Source organism: Amphiura filiformis, chromosome 9 (genome assembly GCF_039555335.1).
Source record: "Amphiura filiformis chromosome 9, Afil_fr2py, whole genome shotgun sequence".
Lineage (NCBI taxonomy): Eukaryota > Metazoa > Echinodermata > Ophiuroidea > Amphilepidida > Amphiuridae > Amphiura > Amphiura filiformis.
In genome coordinates this window covers 13,591,417-13,617,267 of record NC_092636.1, presented here as the reverse complement: position 1 = coordinate 13,617,267, position 25,851 = coordinate 13,591,417, and the positions used below count along the sequence as shown (strand labels likewise).

At 37.2% G+C, this 25,851-nt stretch overlaps 1 protein-coding gene across 1 annotated transcript; it reads left to right on the top strand.

The window, feature by feature from the left end:
• The first annotated feature begins 5,464 nt into the window (after positions 1–5,464).
• Positions 5,465–18,969, top strand: LOC140160653 (neuronal acetylcholine receptor subunit alpha-7-like). The gene is made up of 7 exons (XM_072183921.1): positions 5,465–6,018; positions 8,147–8,298; positions 10,603–10,647; positions 11,732–11,841; positions 14,638–14,946; positions 17,499–17,734; positions 18,113–18,969. The coding sequence occupies exons 1-7, from the start codon at positions 5,946–5,948 to the stop codon at positions 18,592–18,594; spliced, it is 1,407 nt and encodes a 468-aa protein (XP_072040022.1). The 5' UTR covers positions 5,465–5,945; the 3' UTR covers positions 18,595–18,969.
• The last annotated feature ends 6,882 nt before the right edge of the window (positions 18,970–25,851 follow it).

The window sequence follows — 25,851 nt, the reverse complement described above, 5'->3', positions numbered from 1 at the left end:
AACTAATTGAACCAAAAGTTTGATTTCGTCTGCTAGTTCCGCTGCTAGACCTTTGTATAGTAAAAAGCGCAGTGATTTATAGTGCGCTACGCACAGGCACAACGCCTTGACGTTGATCCACAAGCCTCAGCACACTTTACAGGTTGTCGCTGACCACTATGGCCCACATCATTCCATAAACCATTAAACAACAAATCAGGGACTTTGCTGCTTCAAGAGCGCACACCCTAGACAAAACCACAAATAACCATCGCAACCAGGATCAGCTCCCCGAGTTTCGTACGGGTTACAACGAGACAAATTAGCAGTGAGTTCCTTGTCCAGGGAATTTCAAGCTAACTCAATTTTTCCACGAGAGCATATTAGACACCACCAGGGTTCGAACCCGCAACCTCTCGCACCATAGTCGAACGCCTTATCGATTGAGCTAACTTGACTGCTAGTATTAAAATTAACAATATATTAGTTTTCAACCAAAAGCGAATCTTTATTGGAATTAATAAACTCGTGACCTAATAGTTCTACCCCCGGGTTCTAACATTGATAACAAGAAGCTGCATTATTTTAGTGCAGTATTTTCTATTATCTCCCGGTGCTGTGAGTAAAAAGATCATAGAAAAATCAAGGCGCACTGTTAACTGTTAGCTCCTTTTGATAAGTTCGCAGACCTCTACCATTGAAAAGTACAAAGCGTACAAAGCCATGAAATTATAGTATTTATCAGTTTGCTCATTTGAAAATGCTGCTCATTCCAGGATCTGTGCTCATACATATCATACTTTTTATCTTGTACTGCCGGACCTTGTTCAGCCAATGTGGCAAAGCTGAACACTAGGGGACCGTTCACAAACACTTGTAAGGGGGGGGGGGCTGATGCAAAAAAATTTCATCGCGAAAATTTTTCGGGGCCCCCTTTACAGACCTCAAAATTTCAGGGCCCCCCTTTTTGACATGAAAATTATGGGTCAACCCCATAAAAAGCATATAAACTTAATTTTTCCAGGAAAATTTGTGGTCATTTTTGTCAGGGCCCCCTATAGGAGGGTCAAAAATGTTCAGGGCCCCCTTTTTGCATCAGGCCCCCCTTACAAGTGTTTGTGAACGGTCCCTAACAGCAGTCGTTGTAGAAATCAGTTGATACTTCCCAAGCAAAAAGGATTCTAATAACTAGAGGAGCACTGTAGTTGGAATATGCATCATTTGTAAATGCATCACTTGAAAATGAGAAAATGTGAGTAGAACAAAATGTGCGTTTTCTCTGAATTTCATTTGACCTTATTTCATTGCAGATACATCATATTTGTAATGTTTCCCATAGTTGATTCATGAAAAAAAGTTTATGGTAATTTCACCTGATCGTGGCCAGGGTCAAAAAATCAAATTTCTTCATAAGGCGATGAAAAATATCACCAAATACGTTTCAAAAATTTTCAGTCAAAATCAATAAATTTTGGCCCCAAAACGGCTGATTTTACATGATGCAAAATCTGCGTCAGTCGGGCCTGTAAAACATGTTTTTTTGGTGGCTGGCCTAATCACATATTTGTTGGGGCATGGGGGCCGACATTTAAAAAATATTTAATGCTATGGTAACGACCAAAATCAGATTTTCCCAATTTTCGCCCAACTAGGAAAATCAAAAATTGGTCAAATTCTATGGGACGTCCTCACGTCCTGGATATAAGGGACCTATTTTTTTATGTTGAATTATATACTTGAAAGGGATGGTCTTGTACTACACATTAGCTGTCAATCATTGGTTTGTTAATATTAGAATATTAAATCGAAGGCTATGTGGGCGGATAATAGGCAAAAGGTGCCATTTTCGATGACATGCAACAGCTGCGATAGTAACTCAGTTACGATAATATTGTGGTATTATATTACATTGGTCCTTGGTAGCTCTTGGTTAACACCTCTATGAATTTGTATCTTGGGCATTAACTTAAAGTGGAAGCCCCACTTTTGGTTCAAGTTCCTTAGGGAATTAGTGACGGTTAAAATTTATCCATGTAAATTCTGTTCTGTCTGTCATCAAAGTAACAGGTAAGAAAGTTCTTCTGTGGTGAACTGGCCAAGCGGGGCTTGGTGTTTAAGTATTTAGTTACAGTGTTGCTATATAGATATGACACAGTTTCAGAAAATGCGTTATTTGTTATAATTATAGAGTTATTTATACCTTTAAAAATTATATGTTTTTAACAAGTTCACAGTAGGAACAAATGTTTCCAGAGAAGCCCACACCTTAATAACTAAAGATATTGCTTATCCTTCCGTATCATTTAAGCATTAGGTTAAAATATTCTTACACTCTTAAATTGACCGGTCAATTTTACTTAGCAAAAAATGATTCCTGGTCAAAAATATCCGTTCATGAAATGGATGCATTATATAAGAGTAATTTTTTTTATTGTGTAGCTTGCTATTCCATAATTTCAGAAAATTATTTGATTTTTAACCACGAGTATAATTAAACCCATCTAATTCATGTCATGCGATTATTGATGTTGTAGAACACGCCCAAATACATATAACGGCGATTAGCAATTACTGATTTATCTCGCTTCCTTGGCGACGTGTGGATGTTCACATTTGCACCGATAATTCAAAAATCACCCACGTATTTTGCAAAGAATAGGCGTTTCACATCATTTCGAGCCAGGTTTCTTAAAAATGCGGTCTGAATTTTCGAATTTCCTAGGAGTTCTTTCTCAAATACATCCCGGGAAATACATAAACCACGTGGGCCTGAAAACATTGCTATCATATAGCTTGCATGATAAACAGTAGAGACATTGCGATTTCCAAACGTAGACATCGGACGTACGTTGATCTATTCAAAACCACTCTCCTGTATCGAAGCGAGGTCACGTATTTAGCTATTTTGAAGATATTCCACGTGCAAAATCGACGTGGATACATCGTTGAAAATGCACAAAATTTGTCCATTTCACAATATGTTAAAGACAGTCAAAGATAATGAACATACGAAGGAATTATTATGACCCTTTTGTTTGTAACAAATCATTATAATAAAGGTACAGCGATGTGTTAAAAATGGACTAAATTTAAACGCAATATTCATACCCAGAGATTGCCCATTGAAATGTGTGTGATACTTTGCGTACAAAAAATGACATTGCGATATCCCCTTTTGGATTCCAACGTAGAATAAAACGCAGATGCTACGTTGAAATATGCTGATTTTACCTCATGTCTAAGTCCATGCAACGCGCCCAATTTTCAGGACGAAAAGGTCTCATTTTGAAAGTAAAGTCATGGTGTATGGATGTAGTGATCTTTAATCTACCAAAATATATGTTTTTGGGCAACTATAATATTTGGGGAGCACAAAAAACAATTAAGCATGTAGGTCAAAATCAAAAGCGGCCTGTTTGAATTAGGCAGTGACTCAGTTATTGTTTCAATCACTATGCCCTCTATCGACCTAGATTAGATTAGATCATATATTATATTATTGTCTTTATTCTAGCTGACTCGTTCTCCTTCGTGACGAATGAGCACAATCCAGTTTGGAACCGAGACTAGCAATATTTAACACCGTATTAACGTACGTAAAAACGTACGCGAAAACGTACGTTCCACGTGCTGCGTTTGGAAATCGCAATGTCTCTAGTATATTTAGGTACACTTTGGTTCAATTTTAGTGTTTGCAACGACTAAGGTACGTGTTAACATATCTGGCTAACGTAGGTTTCACGAAACCTTGCGACATATTTCGATGGTGTTTCTAAAAACTCAAAGTTGGCCATGACATTTCAATTTTCGCTGCTTTGTATCAGTATAGATTGTTACTTCAAATACGAGCCATGTTCCAACTGATTGCACGTCTGATTAAGAATGAGCAACATTAAATATCAAAATATTTCACCTGCGACACATTTCGACCCAGTTTGCTATATCTCCAGAATTTTAGTATATGAAGAGCTTAGTTTCAAAACCCCTTACATCCACTTGCCCAATTTTGAGAACACATCAAAAAATCATCAAAATAATCACTGATATAAGGTGTTTTTCAACAAAAGCAGTTTTTGGTGGGATGCTCATCCTACCCAATCATCCCGCCAAAAACTGCTTTTGTTGCAAAACGGCTTTTGTTGCAAAACTGCTTTTGTTATCTGTCGTTTATATATCCTTCCTAAAACACCAAAGTGCGAATATTTCCAAACATCTAAATTAGCTAAAAATTTAGGACATGTTACAAAACTATATTTTCTAGAATTTTAGAAGAGTACTTTTAATATTGGCCGGTTATTTTTCACACAGCGACGTTAACTAGGCAATTACCCAATCTTCTAACATACGCTATTTGTAGAGGTTACGCGTCAATGGTAAGAGCACTGTGTATTGTGTATAGGAAAACGGACAGTAACTGCAGTATGCATATTGCTTCTTGCATTGTTTCCACGTAATAAGGTAAATCACCCAAGATGATTTACACGTAAAGTATTGAGTAATAGGGTAGGATTTATTGGTCTGAGAGCTGGTATACTTTTTACCTTCCACAAGGTGTTCTCGGCAGATGACACATTTTCCGGTGCACTTGTGTGAACCCGGCGGTTTATCAGAATTATATCAGGTCCCCGATGTTTCTGGGACGTCTAAAAGCAGTGAGGGGCGCTTCAGGGAAAACCTGTTGAATGAGAACGGATTTCTGGAGCTCGGGGAGGTGTTAATGAATTAAGGAAACCAATAGCAATAAGTCACAAATAAGGAGATAAAAACACTGTAAAATTAATGTCGATCTCATATGCAAGATATAAGGACCCCCATAAAACATGTCAAGTCATGTATGTTATATAGGCCAATGTCTTCAAAAACATCACGGATCTCCCACTACTCTAATCAAAATTGATTAGTGACAAGCCCGGTGGCAAAATCATACGCGTGGTTCAATTTTGTCGAGAGAACTACGTTTTCGATGATGTCTTTTACAAATGGACCTGGCACTCTTACGGTTCACGTATCTAATTCATAAACGGTACCGCGTTGAAAGTGTTTTATGATTATACACTCAGAACGGTGGTCAACCGATATCTATATTGTACAAGGCTCACGCAGTCAATTAATGATGCAATGTAAACGATCGACTTTGGTGTTGAAATGAGCAAAATTACACCTTTGCAATGTAAAATTAAATTTCTCGGCCAAATGAAAAGCAATAATTTTAATTGTTTCAGTAAATGTCAGGAAAAAACTATAATGCTTGATACTATTTTTTTTCAAATCCTGGTGCATGGTGTTAAACTTATAGGCGTGAAATCCTTGTATGCATAACAAATGAAACTGGTGACCACCGTTGTGAGTGTATACAATAACAGCAGAGATGATTTGACAAACCGGTAAGGGAGATTACGAGCTATTACGAGAATAAATACAGCCACGTTTTCTTACTTAATGGCTGCAGACAGGTTTTTATTGTTATATTAGCAACACGGATAGGGAGTTCACACATATAATGTGATGCGATCAAGCAAAATCAGTCGGAACTCAGAAATATTAAATTTTCAGTTTCTTATAGGACAGTAAAAACTCATTTACAAAGCTGTATTTGGCAGAAAACCCAATTGAAATTGAAGAACCAGTTCAAAAGATAAGAGCAATTAAAGAGTTTCCAAAACAAGAGGAAACAGAAGTAAATATTTACTTTGTTTGGCTATATCTCAAAAACAATATTCCCGAGTTCCGACTGATTTTGCTTGATCGCATCACATATTTCCATATCTGAGTGTTGGATTTGACACTCTAAAATGATGGACGAATAGACGCATGTCTTGTACACATCCTACTTTAATTACTTGACATGTATATTTCCCTCCGAATACGACATATGGTTATTGAACGCATGCATACTGCAGCCTTTATCCAAAGACACGTAGGATGTTTTAGTTCTCATTGCGATTTATTATCAACGGGAACACAATATGCCTGCTAAGATGAGAATATATATTATTGATTCGATGTGGTGGCTAATGTGGATGTGGTATTTCTTACCCGGTAAGTATATTTGCATTCTTTTATATAATATTAATGAGTAGATTCTACATTAATTATTATTAAGTTTTACACAGGAGTCGAGGAAAGAAATATGTACGGACAGTGGATGTGGTGTAGGCTCCCCGGGGGGCACTCCTATCTGAAATGGCAGGGATGTGCCTCGGCCATGTTAAAAGTAGGGGGCATTCAGGTCAAATGTACAATACAAAAATATGGGGTCATTCAGTACACAACCTGAATAAAAATGGGGTCATTCGGTATGAAACATCGAAAAAGGATGGTCATTGGGGTAACAAAAAGTAAAATGGGAGTCATTGAGTACAGGATTGCCAAAAGAGTATCATTAAGTACACATAAATAAGTGCCAAACTGCGTAAAAACAACTTGGCCACCTTGGAAATGTGAAAAATCTCATTATTTCTGGAGGAGAACACAAATACCACCTAAATTTGGGAATTAAAAGGGGGGTCATTGGGTATAGCAGGAAATAGAAAAAGGGGTCATTGAGTACATGGATTTTTTAAAGGGGTCATTGGGTAATAGGTAGGACCATAACACAAAAAAGGGGGTCATTGGGTACAAGCCGGTTTGAAAAAGGGGGTCATTCCCGAGGCACATGATGCGTATCCACTATGGAAGTGCCCCCCCCCGGGGTAGGCTCCCTATATAGGTTACTAATATTTTGACAGTTGGTATCAGTTTCTGTGTTATTTTAATAAAAGAACTTTTCTTTTAAACAAGTTAAAATTGATACGATTCCAATGAATTTGTAGTAAACGTGTACAGCTACGCTCGTATATTTTTTGAAGCAACTGATTTAATTAATTGTCAAATAGAATGAATAAATAGGATTGAATAGAAACCCGGTAGACAATACTGGTTGTGAGGTATTGTTGTTGTTGCTGCTGTTGTTATCCATGACGATGTACCATGATGTAAGCGTTACTGGATGGCATCAAGTTTTGACCCCCCCTCGGGTAATAATGTTAATGAGACAGCTCTATTAATTCTGTTAAGAGATAACAGACACGCAAGAGTACATTATAGAACTACAATTTATGACTCTGTCATTGCAATAAATGCCTGTTGAACCTAACCCTGATACAGGCACAACATGTATCATGTTACTGATGCATGATGTTGTCATTTTAGTTTAGATACACGGAATATGAGTAGAAGCCTATACCATGTATACCATGTATACAGGCCACGCATAGTGTCATCGCCCCGATATCTTCATGGCAGAAATCGCCATGGTAGGATGAATCCACCGCCACGCATGGCCATTTTGTATCGACCTGTTTAATAGTTTTGAGTCACATAATGGGCCGAAGGACATCTGACTAAGGCTACTGACAATAGCCCCGATTAGCTTGGTTACTGACCTCGCTGTGTGTGAGTCGTGCATGGTACGCCCTAGGTCATATGGTTTTATAAATCAGAATTATTGTCAGTTTCTGACTCAGTTTTTGACTCAAGACGCACCCTACTTTCTCAAGACGCAAGCTAATGACTATCATATCTGTTCAAAATATATATTCAAGTGCAAGGAACCACATCTGGTTTCTTTATACAAAATCATTTACGGGAGATATTCATCATTTTCTACCCCGGTATCCAAAGATGTTCTTCTCATATCAAACTCGTGCATAGCAAATTCACGTGTATCGATCCCGGGTATTTATCTCTGCTGACAACGTAATTATTAGCCAGGCGATGTCGGTGTGCCACTGTTATTGAGTTTAGGAAAACATTGCATTAGGTTACAATCGCAACAATTATTATGTAATATCACCATCCCGTTTCAGCCTAATCGACGGTCAAAACTCAATTAATCAAATAGTTCCTGTAGACTATAGCATATACCCTATGCAGTGATACTCTCAATATTATCAATAACCATAATAACCAAAGTCGTCCGTCAAAGTCACTTGTAGGAACTACATGATCTGTCTCACAACATTATCTTACACCACGTGGGTCATATAATTCTGCCTCTAACCATTATTTCAACCTGTCAATGCGGTCACATAATTATATAAAACCTATTTTGATCTTGAAAAGTGAAAATACAAACTGTGTTTAAGGCAGATATAGCGTAAGGTCTTGAACATTTTGTTTTTCAAAGGAACAATTGCCAGACAACCAAGAGGAGACCATTATAACTTAACCAAGGAGCTGCTAGCAGACTATGGTCCGACATCACCAAGACCTGTAGTGAATTCAAGCACTCAAATTGAAGCTATTATTGATCTGACTGTTCAGCAGGTCATCGATTTGGTAAGGAAGACCATAGATTTCATAATGTGAATTATTCGTCTTTTTAAAGCTTTACATTGGGCTCAGGACCAAATAGTCCTACAAACTGTAAAATCTGTGTGTAGAGGGTACGTGTGTATGAATATATCAACAGCTAAAATAAATCAAGAGCTATAGCGGCGTTTGAATTAATTTTCTGTTTTATACTAAATTCAATAAAATATTCAACAGCTTATTAAGTGCACGATAATTGATTGGCTATGTTTCAGCAAACATAACTCCAATTACCACCGACATAATCGTACTTTCTATAGCCACCATCATCAATCTTTCGATGAGCAGCACAATTAAATTATCGTGAGATTGCTTTTTAACTTGATGAATTGGTTTTGGCGCAAGACGTGATGAAGTCGTTTTGGCAGTGATCAGTCGCTTGTTAGTTCGCCATAAATGAAAGTGGTTTGTTAATATAAAGTGACAGTCTTAAGTTCATGCATGAGACCAGGATCTGTGATGAGACCATCCACTTATATAATACATAAAATGTCCAATACACTAGTAACTAATAGAATACAACATAAACAATCTAGGCAATACAACGCTAATTGCTATAAACATGATAAACCTTTTTAGCGTTCATGTTCAAACATGCATTACTTTTACCTTATACTAAAAAACATTAACACGCCCTAGTAATCACGTTAAAAGTAAATGTATTATTTTATACTTGATTTTTGCTTCTTGTTTCAAAATTAATCTATTGCGTGTTGAAAATGATATTTTGGCTGGAAGAGGGAAACGTGACCGCTCTCATCCTTTTAGATTTCAGCGCGGTATTCGATACCGTGGACCACAACATTTTGTTAAGCAGACTTCGTGATTTTATTGGCTTGCGAGGTAGTACACTTGAATGGTGTCAATCATATCTAAGTAAGAGGCCAGAATATGTTCGCGTTGGAAACTCCTCCTCCACTCCAGTTGTTCATGAATATGCAGTCCCGCAAGGGTCAGTCCTTGGACCCCAATGGTTCACCATTTATACCTATCCAGTTCATAAGATAATCCTCAAATACAAATTACAGTATCATGCATATGCTGACGATACGCAGTTGTACACGTCTTTCAAACCAACCCAAGAATGTGCTGATCAAACCATTGAGTGTATCGAATCATGCATTTGTGAGATCAGTAAGTGAATGCAGGAGAATTTTCTCAAATCGAACGATGAAAAGACTGAATTTGTTTTAATTGGTTCTCGACAACAGCTGTCAAAAGTTAATGTCCCACATATTACAATAGGAGATTCTGACATCACTCCTTCATTGAGTGCACGTAATTTAGGTGTTATTTTGGACTCGTCAATGTCTCTTTTAAGATACTAATGTATCAAGTATTGTACGTTCAGCTTCATTCCATATCAGAAACATTGGTAGAATAAGAAAGTACTTTTAAGTACTTTCTTAAAGTCCTCATGCTACTGAACAAATTGTTCACAGTTTTGTAACCTCCCGGCTTGATATGGGCAACTCCCTCTTGTTTGGCCTTCCTCAAGATCAGATTGCACGTCTTCCGCGTATTCAGAATACTACTGCGCGCTTGGTCACTTTAACTAGAAAGAAATCTCATATCACTCCAGTTTTAAGAGAGTTACATTGGCTGCCGGTTGGTTACAGAATTGTGTACAAACTGTTGCTCATTGTTTTTAATGATCTTGCGCCAGAATATATCAAGCAAAATGAGTCTGATGTCGATCAAAATCAAAATTCAATTTTCAATATCATTATATCAGCCATTTTCAGAGCTTTATTTTGCTGAAAACCCCATCATAATTAGACTTATGGTTCTAAAGATATGGCCATTTTAGTGTTGCTCAGAACAATAAAATATAAAGGAAGTTGAATACTATTATTGATTATATCTCAAAATCAATACTCCCGACATCCGACTCATTTTGCTTGATTGCATCACAATTAATGTCTCCTCCAACCATATAACCCAGTGACAACTCACCTCTCTGCGAACCTGGTTTAAAACATGCATGGGGGACAGGGCTTTTCAATTGCTTCACCACGTCTCTGGCATACTCTGCTAACCCACATTAAATTAAGTACATCTTTAGCACAGTTTAAAAGTTTTTTAAAAACTCATTTAATGAAAGAAGCATTTTGCTGATGTGCATCACCATATTTTTGTTCACCTATTGATTGTTGTTCATGTGTAGAGATTAAGTTGCAATGTAAATTAATTTGTATCATGTAGTGTAAGATAATCTCTGTATCGCGCATCAAAGAATTCTTAATAATTGTAATATGGATTTCATTGCAGAACGAAAGAGAGCAAACTTTGAAAATGAGTGGATTTCTTGATGTGGTGAGTGATATTTTATACTATATAATAGTTAGGTCAAAAACCTCAATTCCGTGACCATTCTCTGCCTATAAAGTCAGTGATGGCCAGGAAACGTCTAATATGGGGAATCAAGTACAACGTGTCCCATAAAAAGGTTACATCAACCGCATTTTGTGATAGCTCAACATATAACAATGTCATTTTGTCAGATATTATTTGTTCATCCTTCTTCTAATTGTCTGCAAAGTTTCTGTATCTTAAAAGCAACTCAACTTATGAACGCAAGATGACAGGGGTGTCAAGAGTGGCTAACCATAAAAAAAATCGCACAACGAAATTGAACACAAGCACACCTTAGTTTCCATATTTTTTCTTTATTACTTTTTATTTTCCTCTTATTTTTTCATGGTTCAAGTTATCGCAAACGAAACAAAAAGAAACATATTGAAAAAATAAATATCGCACACTAAAATAAATCAGTTTTAGACCTTCTAGACTATTGGTAGGAAGATGGTCATTACAGAAGTTTGCTGAATGTGTTTTTGCACGCTGCATCTCCTGTCAGCAACATTACATGGTGAAATTAATAACAATCTTTTGCATTTATATAGGATTTGTTGAGATGAAATCGCTGTTGTGTTATATGCTGTAAGACTATTGTACATTTCTGACTGAACTCGTGCATTGTTTGTTTGTTTGTTTGTTTGTTTGTTTGTTTGTTTGTTTGTTTGTTTACCCAGGTTGGTCCGTGAGGGACACATGATCCATGGGAAATCCATGGACCTTTCCAAGCTCATACAATAAAAATGCACAAGCCTGGATAAAACTGAACGAGTTTTATTCTCTGTTCATCAGAATAAAACACTGTATGCATCAGACATGCTATGGCGGGGCCTTCTCAAATGCCCCGCTAAAAGCACGGTGGCTGTGACGGTGGTACTAGTAGAGGGTACATAGATTATATAATAGATTATTATTATTATTATTATTACTATTGTTATTATTATTATTACTTTTATTATTATTATTATTATTATTATTATTATTATTATTATTATTATTATTATTATTATTATTATTATTATTATTATTATTATTTATTCAGAAATGGCATGATGAGTTTCTGACTTGGAGCACTGGAGAATATCCGGATATTCCCTACTTAACTATTCCAACTTCGGGAATTTGGCGTCCAGATCTTCACTTATATCAAAAGTAAGTTTTTCGTATTTCCCTTTTTTATTTGATAATAGAATAATATAAAGCCAGACTTAAGATTTATTTATTTGAGATCATTTCACCATGTGCTATATAATAAAATGATATTGAACATACTTTAATTAATTTAATAAAATAGTTAAATGAGTTACATGTACATAATAACCAAAAAAACTTTGCAACTTTGAATGAAACTGAAGCCCGGGAAAATGACCACCGAGGAATTGACCCGCATCTAGGTTCTTAAGAAATAGTATAAGAATATTAAATGACCGATATCAATCAGACCTGGTAAGATTCTTCACATGTTATACCAATTTCGGATAGGGCGAGTTTCCCGACAGGAGTCTTATTAAGCCGTAGTCTTAAGGTGGCCTTGAGGCTACTAAGCATAGCCCGCTCTCGAAGCCCGAGTCTTAACTCTAGCCGGATTTCTTCAACGCAAATTCAACCAAGTCTTAGTGGCCTTGCAGGCTTAACGCTTGACAACCTCGTCCCTTTCAACCAGCGACTTAATTGTATAGGCTGTTGGAGGTAGATGTACATAAGCTGTGGTCCTCACGGTTTACCGTACTAACAAGGTTGCCGTCTCATTATCGCAATGTTCCCGGCGCAAAGACTAGCCTGGTCCCGCGGTCTTGTGCGTGGGCTTATCATACCGTACACAACTTGATGCAAGAATATTGTGTCTGTTTTTGTGTCTTTTATGTATTATTTTATTTCCATTTGACTTTTTATGAGTCCAACTTGTATGAATGATACGTCTATGCTTTATACTCGTGATCTTTGCATCCCAAAAAGGGTAAAACTGTAAGCCTATATGGAAAGGAATCTGTAATTCCCCTAAAAAGGAAAGCAACCAACGTGCTATCTACTGCTGATATCAGTAGTCTTCTCAGATCTCACATGAAGTTATCTGTTGGTACAATATTTGTAATTATTTAAGTAGAAGATATAGCAATATTATATGCATCTTATCCGTAAATTCAGTTTTAATACTGCATGCATTATTGTTTCGTGTCAAATATTTACTATATCTTTACCAGTTTTGTCCTTCTTCTATTGTATTAAATTGATGTCCAACCTGGTATAATATAGGCACTCCAAAATAATATTGTAATAGGCCTACTTATGAAAATACGAGTATCAAACTATTAAGGCTTGGATAGGGACAGGTGGTATCATATAGGTCATGATGATGATGATGATGATGATGATGATGATGATGATGATGATGATGATGATGATGATGATGATGATAATGATGAAAGAATTTAAAAAAATTATATTCGTTGTTAAAAAAATCATCATTCAAAATGAGTAGGTCTTATGATAGCAACAGCTACTTAAAAAAATTCAACTAACTCAAATGAACATTAAAATAAATCGAACAATTACTTACCCACAGTGGCGTAACTAGACATATTCATTTGGGGGTGGGGTGGGGAAAGCGAGGGCAAACATAATAAATGAGGGCAGGCACCGTTCATGCTGTTTGGGTTTGTAAGGGGTGGAGTGGGTCTGAGGAGTTATGGGATCTGCTTGGAATGTGTCCCCGGAACATTGGCGTAGATTTCTTTTTTTTTTGGTGGTGGGGGGGGTGGGATTGAAAAAAAAATAATGGTACAAATACCATATTTAAGCTATTAAAGCTGGTGACATATAGGCCAATGGTACAAAAGTGGGATAAATGCAATTTATTTAACCTTAAAAATTGAGTTTTTAAGGTTAAAATTACCAAATATGAGGTTAATTAATAACTCTCAGAAGAAGGTCTAATTTACCTTCCCCCCTAGTTACGCAACTACTTACTCATGTTAATTGAAAGACCGTCAAAAATATGAAAGATAAACTTTGCGTTACAATCTAAATAATTTGTCAATTCAAATAGACCAAGGCTTACGACCTAAGACCTGCTCTGAGGCAGGGCCAAGAAAAACCGCTGTAAGCCTGGTCTAACAAGCTTGCGTAGACTACGGCTACAGAAGACTGATTTCGAGAAATGCAAATTTTACTGACGCCTGGGGCTAATCCTACAAGCCTGGCCCACGGGCTAACGAAGCCTCGAGGCTATGGTAGCCGTGCTTCGGGAAATACGTTTTCAGTTAAGCCTGGTCTTACGACCTCTTAAGCCTTGAGGCTAGACAAGCCAATTGCTAAGCCACCCGTCGAGAAATTCGCCCATTAGTCTACTGGACTCTACATGGTACATGTATGTGACATATCAAATCTGGACTTTATTATAGCATAGCGTACTAGATATCTGTGAAACACCAAACATAACACCAGTGTCCGGATTCGATAAGGCAAATCCATGCACAATCAACTGTTCAGAAAAGAAAAGAGAGTTTACCAGTGGCGTAACAATTTATGGGGTTGTGGCGCAGAGGGCTAAGAATACATAATGGCAACCCCCGATTCTTGAAAAAAAAAATTGTGCGAGAAAATTTTGATTATAATTTTGGTCATAATAAAGTTGAATATCGGTCTTAAATTGAACTTAAAATTAAATTATTTCGTTCTGAAATGCGCGCGAAGCACGCGAAATTTTGACTTTCGTCGTTTGGAGGGGGAGCAGAATCGATGCCTAATTAGTCAATTCGACAGCGCCCACCCCCTTAGGGTGGCGCCCAGGGCACGTGTCCCCGGACCCTCCCCCGTTGCTACGCCACGCTTTTATACCAAGAATCGATTCTTGGGAGTTGGCGACTACTATTGGCGGCTTCTTCCGCTCAGTTAACCACACCCCTATAATATGTTACTTTGAGTATGATCTTTTAATTCTATTCACAGCGTTGAAAAAACCTTCGAGAGTTTAAAAGACGTTGGTGCTACTCTCTATCCAGATGGTACTGTGGACTGGATTACTCCATTCATATTTTACACGTCTTGTCGCATCGACGCCCGACTCTTTCCCTTTGATACTCAGCATTGCACCTTAAGATTTGGATCCTGGTCTTACAACATGAAACAGTTGAATCTAGTCGGTTCCCCCTTAACAACAAATGTGTCTAACTTCAAGAAATATTTTGTGAAAAATGGAATATGGGAATTAGAGGACGTGACACTTGAACGTATTGTTAACGATTATGGTGATGCAGGGTGAGTTATCGGGTTGATTTATCCATTGATTATCCTTTTCTGGTGCATTTTGGGATAGAAAAAAGGGGCAAATCGATTGCTAATTTGCCCCCATTTCTATCCCACAATGCACCAGAAAAGGATAATCAATGGATGAACAATAATATCATATAGACTGAATCCATGAGCAATCATGCATGATAATTAATATGGCACATGATAATTATAGTCATGCATGATAATTATGATAATTATAATTATAATTATAATTATAATTATAATGATACTTTTCATTATAATTATAATTATAATTATAATTATGCATGATAGCAATCATGCATGATAATTATTATATAGCACATGACTATTATAGTCATGTGCCAGAAAAAAGTTTTAAAAAGCATACGGCAGCCAATGCCGTGTAGATTATTTTTTTATTCATTGCATAAAGTCATTGGCTCAGCAAATGAAGATAAAGACCCGACACCATTGATTTTATGAATGAAACTGTTTTGCAGTTACTTTTACCAATGTTGAAATATCAACAAAACAAAATCTTGGCAGACATTTTACCGGTAGCACTTTAAGAGGTAGAATCTAAATTTTGCACCATAGTTTAGAATGGAGGACTTAGGACTGACACCATGCCATGACTTTTTAAAGGATCTTTTGACACATGACACCGTTAAAGGAAGGTGACCTGATATATTTGGAAAATCAAAATTCTATAAAACTCACGTATATATCACCAGAAACAAAATTGTTCGATCTTTGGATCGACCGTCGATGCTGCTTCGATGCTTGTTATTAATGAAATAACAACTAATTAATCGGAATTAATGCTTAATTTTTACCTATTAATATCAATACAGGCAAATATTTGTATGTTATCATAATTAATAATGGTCAATTAATTGATTTCATAAATAATAAGGATCGACCAAGCATCGATGGTCGATCGAAAGATCGAACTAATTTGTTTCTATTGCATAAAATGCCATTCCTGTCAAGCATTCATGCAAAAAGAACATGTAAATGTTTTTGTAAATGTGACTAATTCCTTATGGAATTACTGACATAAAAATAAATTTTGGATTTATAAAGCGCCTTTCTCCATATCTTAGAGGACTCAAAGCGCTGTAATTTCGCTGCAATGGTGAATCATCACACGGTCGCATCAACTAGGCCAGTTGCTGCCGAACGGCGCACACCTATCCGCATTTAGATTGTAACATCCACCAATTATCTATGCAGCTCCCCAAATTCCATTGGGTGAAGGAAGTTTTTGATAACCAAACAACTAATCACCGATTTTTTCGATACAGGAGTAAACCGGAGATCCCGGAGAAAACCTGCGAGAGCGAGCATGGAATCGGGATAAACCAAGTGCACATGAGTCCTTGGGCCGCGCCGGGCTTGAACCCGGGACACTGACGCTTAATTTCTTTCTGCAACCATAATGGGCCGCAATATATCACTAACCGCATAGTCCGAGGCAAGGTTCATTGATGTCAGGGTTAGGGTCTTAGGGTTAGGGTCTTATGGTTAGGGTTAGGGTTAGGGGTTAGGGTTAGGGTTAGGGTTAGGGTTAGGATTATATTCGTATTTATTAGTACTAATATACTACTACTAGTAATAGTATATTGTGTGTATGCAGTTTATTCCGTAATCAATGATTCCGTAAGTATCATAAACAAACACCTTTCTGGCACAACGAATCATAGTACAGTTGTGTAGGCATTAGACTATGGATACATAGGTTGTGGGTTCGAACCCCAGGTAAACCGTTGTAGAATTTTAATTCTATCGATTTCTTTTTATTTTATTAAGTAAGAGAAAATAATAATGGTAATAAACTCGTGTTATATCTAGCCTCATAGGCCTGTAATTACATGTATGTACTATGTGTTATCGCATTGCGGCCCATTATGGTTGCAGAAAGAAATAACGCACCCGGGACCTCAGTGGTGCAAAGCGAGGGAACTACCGCTGCGCTAACTCGCCCTCCCATTTATACAACGTGATATAGATAGTCTACAGTGGTTTTATTAATGATAATCATCATATATAAAGATTGCAAATGAAACACCCTATTTTTCTCAGTACCATAATTATTGAAATTAGAAGTTCCAACTCGGTGTATTTTCCGAAGATATCATCAAAAAACTGTTGAATTAGTCTCAAACGTGGTATACCACAGTTGAGGCTAATTCAACGGTTTTTTGATGATTTCTTCTCAAATATACCGATTTGGAACGTCTGATTTCAATATGAGCTTTCACCTAACACCAACATCTACATTTTGATGGGGTAAAGTATGGGGATGAGGCTGTCAATCAGGTTACCCACCTTCAACCAAATTTAAATCAACGAAAATTGGTAATGTTTCCTCTTTATGCTAGACATGATCGTTATCAATCCTCGGATCTCCCCATAGGTCACCCTGGATTGAAACACGTGGAAAGTGAGAACATTGCTGCCATCTGGGATAAAAATTGACACTGTGTTTTTTCATTTGATAGAATAATGTAACATGAAATGTTTCTGTTTATTTATATACCGTGTTTCATCAGATTATACCCAGAGCTGGTATTTACAGTGGCTCTTAAACGTCGCCCTATGTTTCACATATTGAGCTTCATCCTTCCATGTGCACTGCTGTCAATTTTGAATTTGCTGGTTTTTATTCTGCCAACTGCCTCTGGTGAAAAGGTGTCCCTTGGCATCACCAACCTACTTGCTTTAGTGCTCTTTCAGCAGTTGATAGGAGACACTCTTCCACCGTCATCGGATACTATGCCGATAATAAGTAAGCATCTGATCATTGTTTGTACAATTTGATTTAAACTATACCAGATTATAACCTCTAAAAACTATGAACTTCTCATCCTTTGAAACAGGGGTAGCATTAAGGCCCGAAAGTCGGGGGTTGTTTTCCCATGTTTTTCACTCCCGAGCTTGCAGAAAATCCAAATACATAGGGTGAAAATTAAATCTCGGGGGTGAAAATATTTTGCAGTGTATTCAGGGGTAGGAGTAAGGTCCAAAAGTAGAGGGTCAGAATTCACCCCCGAGCTTACACATATTCCCAAGGGTGAAAAATTAATATTAATCGGGGGTTAACGCTACCCCTGCTTTGAAATAAGCAAATGGTTAACTCGTTGTCATTTTTTACAATACACAATAGGTTATTACTTCGCTCCAATGATTCTGATTGGATGTTTATCCATCGTGTCTGGTGTGCTGGTGGCGGCATTATACCACAAAGAAAAGGTCAAACCAGTTCCTGAATGGCTTCGAAAAATCTTCAGATTATCTTCGCCTGCAAAATCTTCTATAAACGAGTATCGTCTAGATACGAGAGCTTTAGATAACACCATTGATTCATCGTCAACCCCAATTCATGCAAATAATCGTGAGTTACTGGATAAGAAGAAGAATTCTGCAGAGACGGTTTCAAATGGGCATGAGATTCCGCTTGTGGAGTTCCCGGATGGCCATGCCAAAAGAGTTTGTGAAAAGGAAGGCTTACGAGACCAACTTGACGACGACAATAATGAATGGCATAAAATAGCGAGTGTAGTAGATAATATATTGCTTGCGATAGCTTGTGTGTTGACTATCAGCGCCATTGCAGCAACAATGGTGTTATTTATGACAAACAACTAAATTGAATATAAAGTTTGATCTCGTCTGGTAGTCCCGCTGCTAGACTTTTGTGTAATATAAAAATTAGCAATATATTACATCCAGAATCGATTGTTTGGAATGGACCTAACACTAGTAGAAGTTTTGAATGAGAAAACAGACATTTCGATGAGAAACGGCCAAAATGGTGAGAATTTAAATTTTCTCATTCTTTTGGATGAGAAAATAATAATGTTTATTTTGAGCTCAGCGGGGATTAGCAATTCTCACCAGTTTTAATAAGACAATAATGATTGACACACACACCAGGAAGTTTCTCATCCAAAAGAATGAGAAAATTTAAATTCTCACCATTTTGGCCGTTTCTCATCAAAATGTCCGTTTTCTCATCCAAAACTTCCTCTAGTGATACTACAGCATAGCTATATGCCAATTTTGTTCTGATTCTGAGGTCTTGAGTTCGACTCGCAGTGTCAAAGATTTTTGTTCCTTTTAAATTCGGCACTTTCCGCCTTTTTTAATACTTATACATTTCATATGACACCTACGATAGTGGAGAATAGGGATGTATATATTTTTGTCGCAGTCAAGAGCAACATATATATAATTGATGATCAGTAAAATACGTATATTCTAGGGTTTATGACATTTAAAATATATTGATATTCAAAACGAATAATACATTTGCTAATTAAAAATTCATAGTACCATTTCTTAACATCGCTGAAAAAATCATGAAAATCGAACAACGCGTTCAAGAGTTATGGCGATTTTATTGATTTTAATAGATTATTTTTTTGCTTCTCTCAGACAATCCCGCGCGAAAAGCTTGGGACAGTTTGTTTATTTTACGCATCCCCGCTCCCCTTATTCAATGTTGAATGCTGAAAAATAGTAAAAAGTGGTTGCGCTCAATGTCTGCTCCAACAACATTGTTTCCAGGGGGGAGGGGAGGGGTAGTAAGCAAATACATAACGTGAGCTATGAAACGTATGATGTATTTTCAGCCTTATGTTCAATTCACAGGAATTTGATCTATAAAACATCATCTGTACCAACGATTTTCGCACAAGATTGTCTGAATAGATCAAAAAGATGGCCTATAAATATCATAAAAATGACCATATCTCCATAACGCGTTGTTCGATTTGGATGATTCTTTCAGTTATGAAGAGATTAATAAATTTGGCATATTTTAGTATACACGGTTTAATTAATTTGTTAATTCTTTTATTTTTTAAGTACAAAAATACATGCATATTCACGTTATCAATGAATTATCTTAAAATCAGAAGTTTGTTGCTTTGGAAAAAAATGAAGAAACTGCTGATTTTTTTTCTTTTGCTTGGAATAAATGGTTCGGGAGTAAGAAAGTAGGAGACACACACACGCACACACAAAAATGAACGAAGCACTATCCGAGATTCGAACTAAGGCCCTACTGATACAAAGACCGGTTCAGAACCGCTACACCACAGCACGAATTGCGAAATCTGTTACAAATTAAACATATACATACGTATCACACACGGGCTTCCATCAAAATAAGAAATTAAAACAAAGATTTAAGATAGTCCTCATAATAAATACCGTAATTGACCACGGTCTCCTATTATTATATTGCGCTAAATTTATATATTGAACCATTTGAAGCGGTCTTCTACGGTCAGCCACTGGATATAAATAAAGAGTATACTAGTCAAGACTTTATCGAGTTTTTATTGAAGACCGTCACACTCAATGTGAGATGTGGTGAATCGTGGAAGATCGATAAACAATAACTGTTATTATGTGTATTATTTCAATGGAATGACAGATCTCCCTTAGTAGTCTAGTGGTTAGCATCATGCGCTGGCAATCAGATGACGCGGGTTCAAATCCCGGTAGCAGAATTTTTTTTCTTCACTATGTCTAGGGTAAGATTTTTTTAATTAAAATTAAAACAAACTGTTATTATTGTTGTTTTTCTGTGATTTTTTTATCTGCATCTTATCTGAATTTATCTACAACATGTTCGTAAGCTATTATTTATAAATTTGAGCCAAATTAGCATGGTCAAACAGATTTATATATAATATACATTAACTTTTAAGTTATATTATTGTGGTAAACCGCGAATGACGTCACTCTTGTTATCCTTTAAATAACTGAATACGCCTAAGTATATGAAATTGTATACTACCACTAGTAGAAGTTTTGAATGAGAAAACGGACATTTCGATGAGAAACGGCCAAAATGGTGAGAATTTAAATTTTCTCATTCTTTTGGATGAGAAAATAATAATGTTTATTTTGAGCTCAGCGGGGATTAGCAATTCTCACCAGTTTTAATAAGACAATAATGATTGACACACACACCAGGAAGTTTCTCATCCAAAAGAATGAGAAAATTTTAATTCTCACCATTTTGGCCGTTTCTCATCAAAATGTCCGTTTTTCTCATCCAAAACTTCCTCTAGTGTAATGAACCTAATGAATCAATCTAAATTTTACCATTGCACTACAACAAGAAGCTGCATTATTTTAGTGCAGTATTTCTATTATCTGCCGGTGCTGTGAGTAAAAAGATCATAGAAAAAATCAATGTGCACCGGTGACAAATTCGCAGACCTGTACAGTTGAGCTGAACCTCTGCCATTAAAATATAGTATGTATCAGTTTGCTCATTTGACAATGCTACCTCAGACATAGGCCTATACCTTTTAACTTGTACTGCCGGACCTTGGTCAGCCAAACTTTATAAAGCTAATGATATGTATTGAATTGATAGTTTCCCCCAAATACCTATGTACCTTCAATAAGGAAGGCCAACATTTTTAAATGATCGTTGGTGTCTCGATTCCTCGGCGACGTGTGGATGTTTACATTGACAAAAATCACTCACGTCAATGTACACACGCAAAAAGACGGTATATTTTTGTTACATAAATGTGTTGAGGCAGCTATTTGGCGCGAGCATCTGTGATGCGACTTTAAACGTAAACGCGTGCGTGTGTACAGCATTGCTTTGAACCAATTTGCTGGCGTGTCCAATGATGAATTAACAAGGGATCACAAACTTTTAAGCTCCCAAGACTTCCTGTAATTCCTTCACTCTCATAATTATATTGGTCCTATGCTTTTGTATTTTATGTATACTAATTATAATATGATGAGTAAAATTGAAAGGATGAATGAATGAATGAATGAATAAATGAATGAATGAAAATGTTGACATTTATATAGCGCCATTCGCATGTGTCAAAGTGGTTTACATTTACTTCGCTGTCGTTAGAATATGTCAGCTGCCATGCAATGCCCAAGGCATGCTCATACTTTTGGGCGGCGCCCAATGGACAATATTCGTAACAGCTCCTTATTTCACCAGTGGGTAGAGTGAGGCAAGTGAGGTTAAGCGCCTTTCCCAAGTTCATAACACGATGCACCGCCGGGGCTCGAACTCGTGTTGAGGTAGCTATTTTGTGCGAGCATCTATAAGGCGACTTTAAACGTAAATACCATGTTGCGTTTTTGCAAGAGTTAAAGTACTATTAAAAACACTAGTTACACGAAAAATATAACTTCATACTCAGTGTTGCAGATTTTCGTGATTTCCCTCAGAAGACGGAGTAACACATCCCAGAGCTCGGGCGGCTCAGCTCAGGGTTGTGATATTACCAGTTTATCACCAGTCATCTTAGGATATTCAAATAAAGGCACTTAATTTAATGCCCACATGACCATATGGGCGCTTATATTACAGCTTGTAGACAGGAAGTCTGGAAAGGTGGTCTTTGGCAGAGCGGATAGTCTTCCTGTGTATTTCAATTGAAAACGCGGCATGCATGTCCAGATTTTCTAGCAAATTTGTCTCTTTTTTTGTAACTTTGTAGTATATATTATTGTAATAATTTCCATCGATAACTTTTTTTACGTCTGTAAAAACTTCCAAAATTTCTATCTATCTATCTAGGCTATGTCAATCCACTGTTGGATGTAGCCCTCCTCATGATCACTCCATACCTTTCTATCCAATGCTACTCTCGGCCATGTTGTACCAATATGATGTTATATCATCTCTCCACCTCCTCTTCTGTCTACCTCTTCTTCTTTTTCCCATTCTTGGTTGCCAATCTAACAATCTCTTTGTCCATCTGTTATCATTTCTTCTGGCAACATGTCCAGTCCATCTCCATTTTGATTGTTTGATTTTTTTCAAAATGTCTGCAACACCGGTCATCTGTCTGATGGTCGAGCACCTTACTTTGTCTCGCAGTGAGATGTGTAACATTTGCCATTCCATTGCTCTTTGAGCGGATTGTAGTTTAGTTTCTAAGTATTTAGTTAATGACCATGTTTCAGAGCCATACGTCATTGTTGGAAGGACACATTGATTATATACTTTCCTTCTGAGTGACATGGGTATATTTTTGTTGCATAAGATTTCTTTATGTCTTCCAAAGCAACTCCATCACCTGCTTTTATCCTTCTCAATATTTCTTCCTTCGAACAATCCCTTAACCTCAGTGTTTGGCCCAGATATTTATACTCCTCAACTCTTTCAATTTCCTGATCTTCAATAACGATCTTTTTATCTGTTGCCATATTTGTCATATATTTTGTTTTTCCCTTGTGCATTTTCAATCCCACCTTCTTGCTTTCTTTGTTCAAGTCATTAAGTTGTATTTCCATATCCTCCACTGTTGAGGTAGTAAGGGCAACGTCATCTGCAAATCGGAGGTCTGTTAATTTTTCTCCATCAACATTGATTCCTCTTTCATGCAAAGGTAGTTTTTTGAAGATAGCCTCCATAGCTGCAGTGAATATCTTTGGTGACAACGTATCTCCTTGTCTAACTCCTCTGGATATCTTAACAATTTTAGAAACGTCAGTATCCAGATGGATTCGAGATGTTGCATCTGTGTATATATCCTCCAGAATACAAACATACCCTTCATTTATTCCTATTTCTCTCAGTGCTTGGAAGAGATCCTGATGTTCTACGGAATCAAATGCTTTCTCGTAATCAATGAATCCAATACATAAGTCAAGTTGCTATTCGTTTGACTTTTCTATGAGTTGGTTTATTGCAAGTAGGTGGTCCATGGTTGAGAAACCTTCTCTAAAACCTGCCTGCTCTCGTGGTTGATGTTCATCCAGTTCTTTCTTTAGTCTATTTTGAAGAATTTTTGTGAAAATTTTGTACAGATGTGAGAGAAGACTAATGGGTCTGTAATTCTTGATGTCTGCTTTGTCTCCCTTCTTGTGAAGAAGAATGATTTTTGCTTCCTTCCAAGATTGTGGGATGCATTTTTTGCTGATGATTTGGTTAAACAGTTTTGCTAGATGGGTTATTACTTCACTTCCTCCCTCCTCGAGAATATCCTTTGTTATCTCATCTAGTCCTGGTGCCTTGTTTTTCTTCATCTCCTTGATTGCTGTTTACGAAATGTGATGTCTGGTAGTTCTAAGTTTTCTGGTGATGTTATTTTGGCTTCTTGGCTCTTGGCCTCCGTGTGTGAATTGTATAGTTCTTGATAGAAGTCTGAACATATTTTGAGGATTTCCTCCCTATTTGAAGTTGGTGAACCATCTTTTTTGCGCAGTTTTTGGATTCTGACCTTCTTTCGACTTTTGTTATTTATTTCTTTGGGACCTTTTCCCATTTCCAGTATGTTTTGAATTAGTTTCTCCTTCCTCTTTCTATTTCTCTGTCTTCGTTTCTTTCTGGTTGTTTTAACAAGTTCAGCATATTCTACTTTCTCTTGCTGACTTGTTATCTTTTTCCCTGAGTTGCTTTCTTTTTGAGTTCAATTGGTCGATTTCAATATCCTCCTCTGTCTTCTGTTTGGATCTTTTACTTGGAGGTGCTACAGATGCTGCCTCTTCTAAGATGATGTTTGTTATCAGCCTGCATCTGTCATCTATGTTGAGATGTTCATCTTCCAAGATATGAAATCTATTTTGCAATTGGATTTGAAATTCTTCCTTCCTTTCTCTATAGTTTAAGCAAGTTAACTTTCTTCTTTTTCTGGCTCTTGATGAATTTAAGGCAGAAAGATGAAAGAGATAGACACAATTTCCAGTTAGCGTCCACACTGCCTGCTCCTGTAAACAGTATAACTGAGCACGGTGTACAGGGGATGGCACAAAGAAGGTGCCCATGTGGCGCTCGCCTTCACCATCAAACTGGGGATCTATATCCTGTACCCCAGAATGATATTACAGTCGGTAATCGCCCCTGGGATCAGGCGCTATACCCTATACTAAGGACAGAAACCCACTGTCCTAGACAAAATCTGATGTTAACCATCCTACCAGAGGATGTTTAAAGGCATTCCCATAACCCAATGGGGTTTCTGACCCTGGTTTGTCTGGCTTTTGTACACATGTGGCCATGCAGTTGACCATACCTTGCATTGGGATTGTGTGCAAATATCTGGCGTTTTCATCCTTTTATTTAACATTCAAAACATTGAGACTTATGAATAAAATTAATGCAGTGGGACAATATGAATGTTTCCTGTAAGAAAGTCCAATATAAGTTATAAGTCTCAACTATTAGCTCGTTGGCTGCAGTTTTAAAATTACCATTTTGGGTGTGTGGCAATGGGGACTTTGACTTTAAAATTAGGTTATATTGATCAAATTTCCCAATCATAGTGCATTGTAGGAATGCCTTTAAGCCTCCTCTGCCATCCTACCAAGCCAACTAGTTTGACTCACCTATCCTTGCTAACTGGATTGCGAAATGAAAAAATTATAGCAAGAAAAAGATTTAGAAAGAGTGAAAGGTGAAAGGTAGAGATGAGTAGGTTGGGAGCACCCACCATAGATAAATCCATGAGGAAAAAAACCCAGCTTTTGCACCTACTGGTGCAGGCGCTGGCGAAGGGTTATTTTCAGCTCCTCGACACTGGGACAGTGCCTCCCCTTCCAAAATTTAGTTACACCCAAATGTGTAATAAATAAGCCTATTATATTTTTGGTAATTTTGGTGATATTTGTCTTTAAAGTTCCTATCTGTTGGCATTGTAGCATATGTACTGATCACTTGGTGGTCTTGTTTTGGCGGTACCCATGGATCACATGGGCATTAAGTGCTTTTTATTAAATAGCCTAAGATGACTGATCATCCTCAATTTCTTACCCGCGGGCGGGTACTTTTGAAACTTTACCTGCCCGACAGTAAGGTCACCAGCCCCGGGCGTTCGGGCGGGTGTTATTAGTACATACCCGGGCATGTCCAACGATAAATTGACCAAACAAGGTATAACAGACTTTCATGCCTCCCCTGGC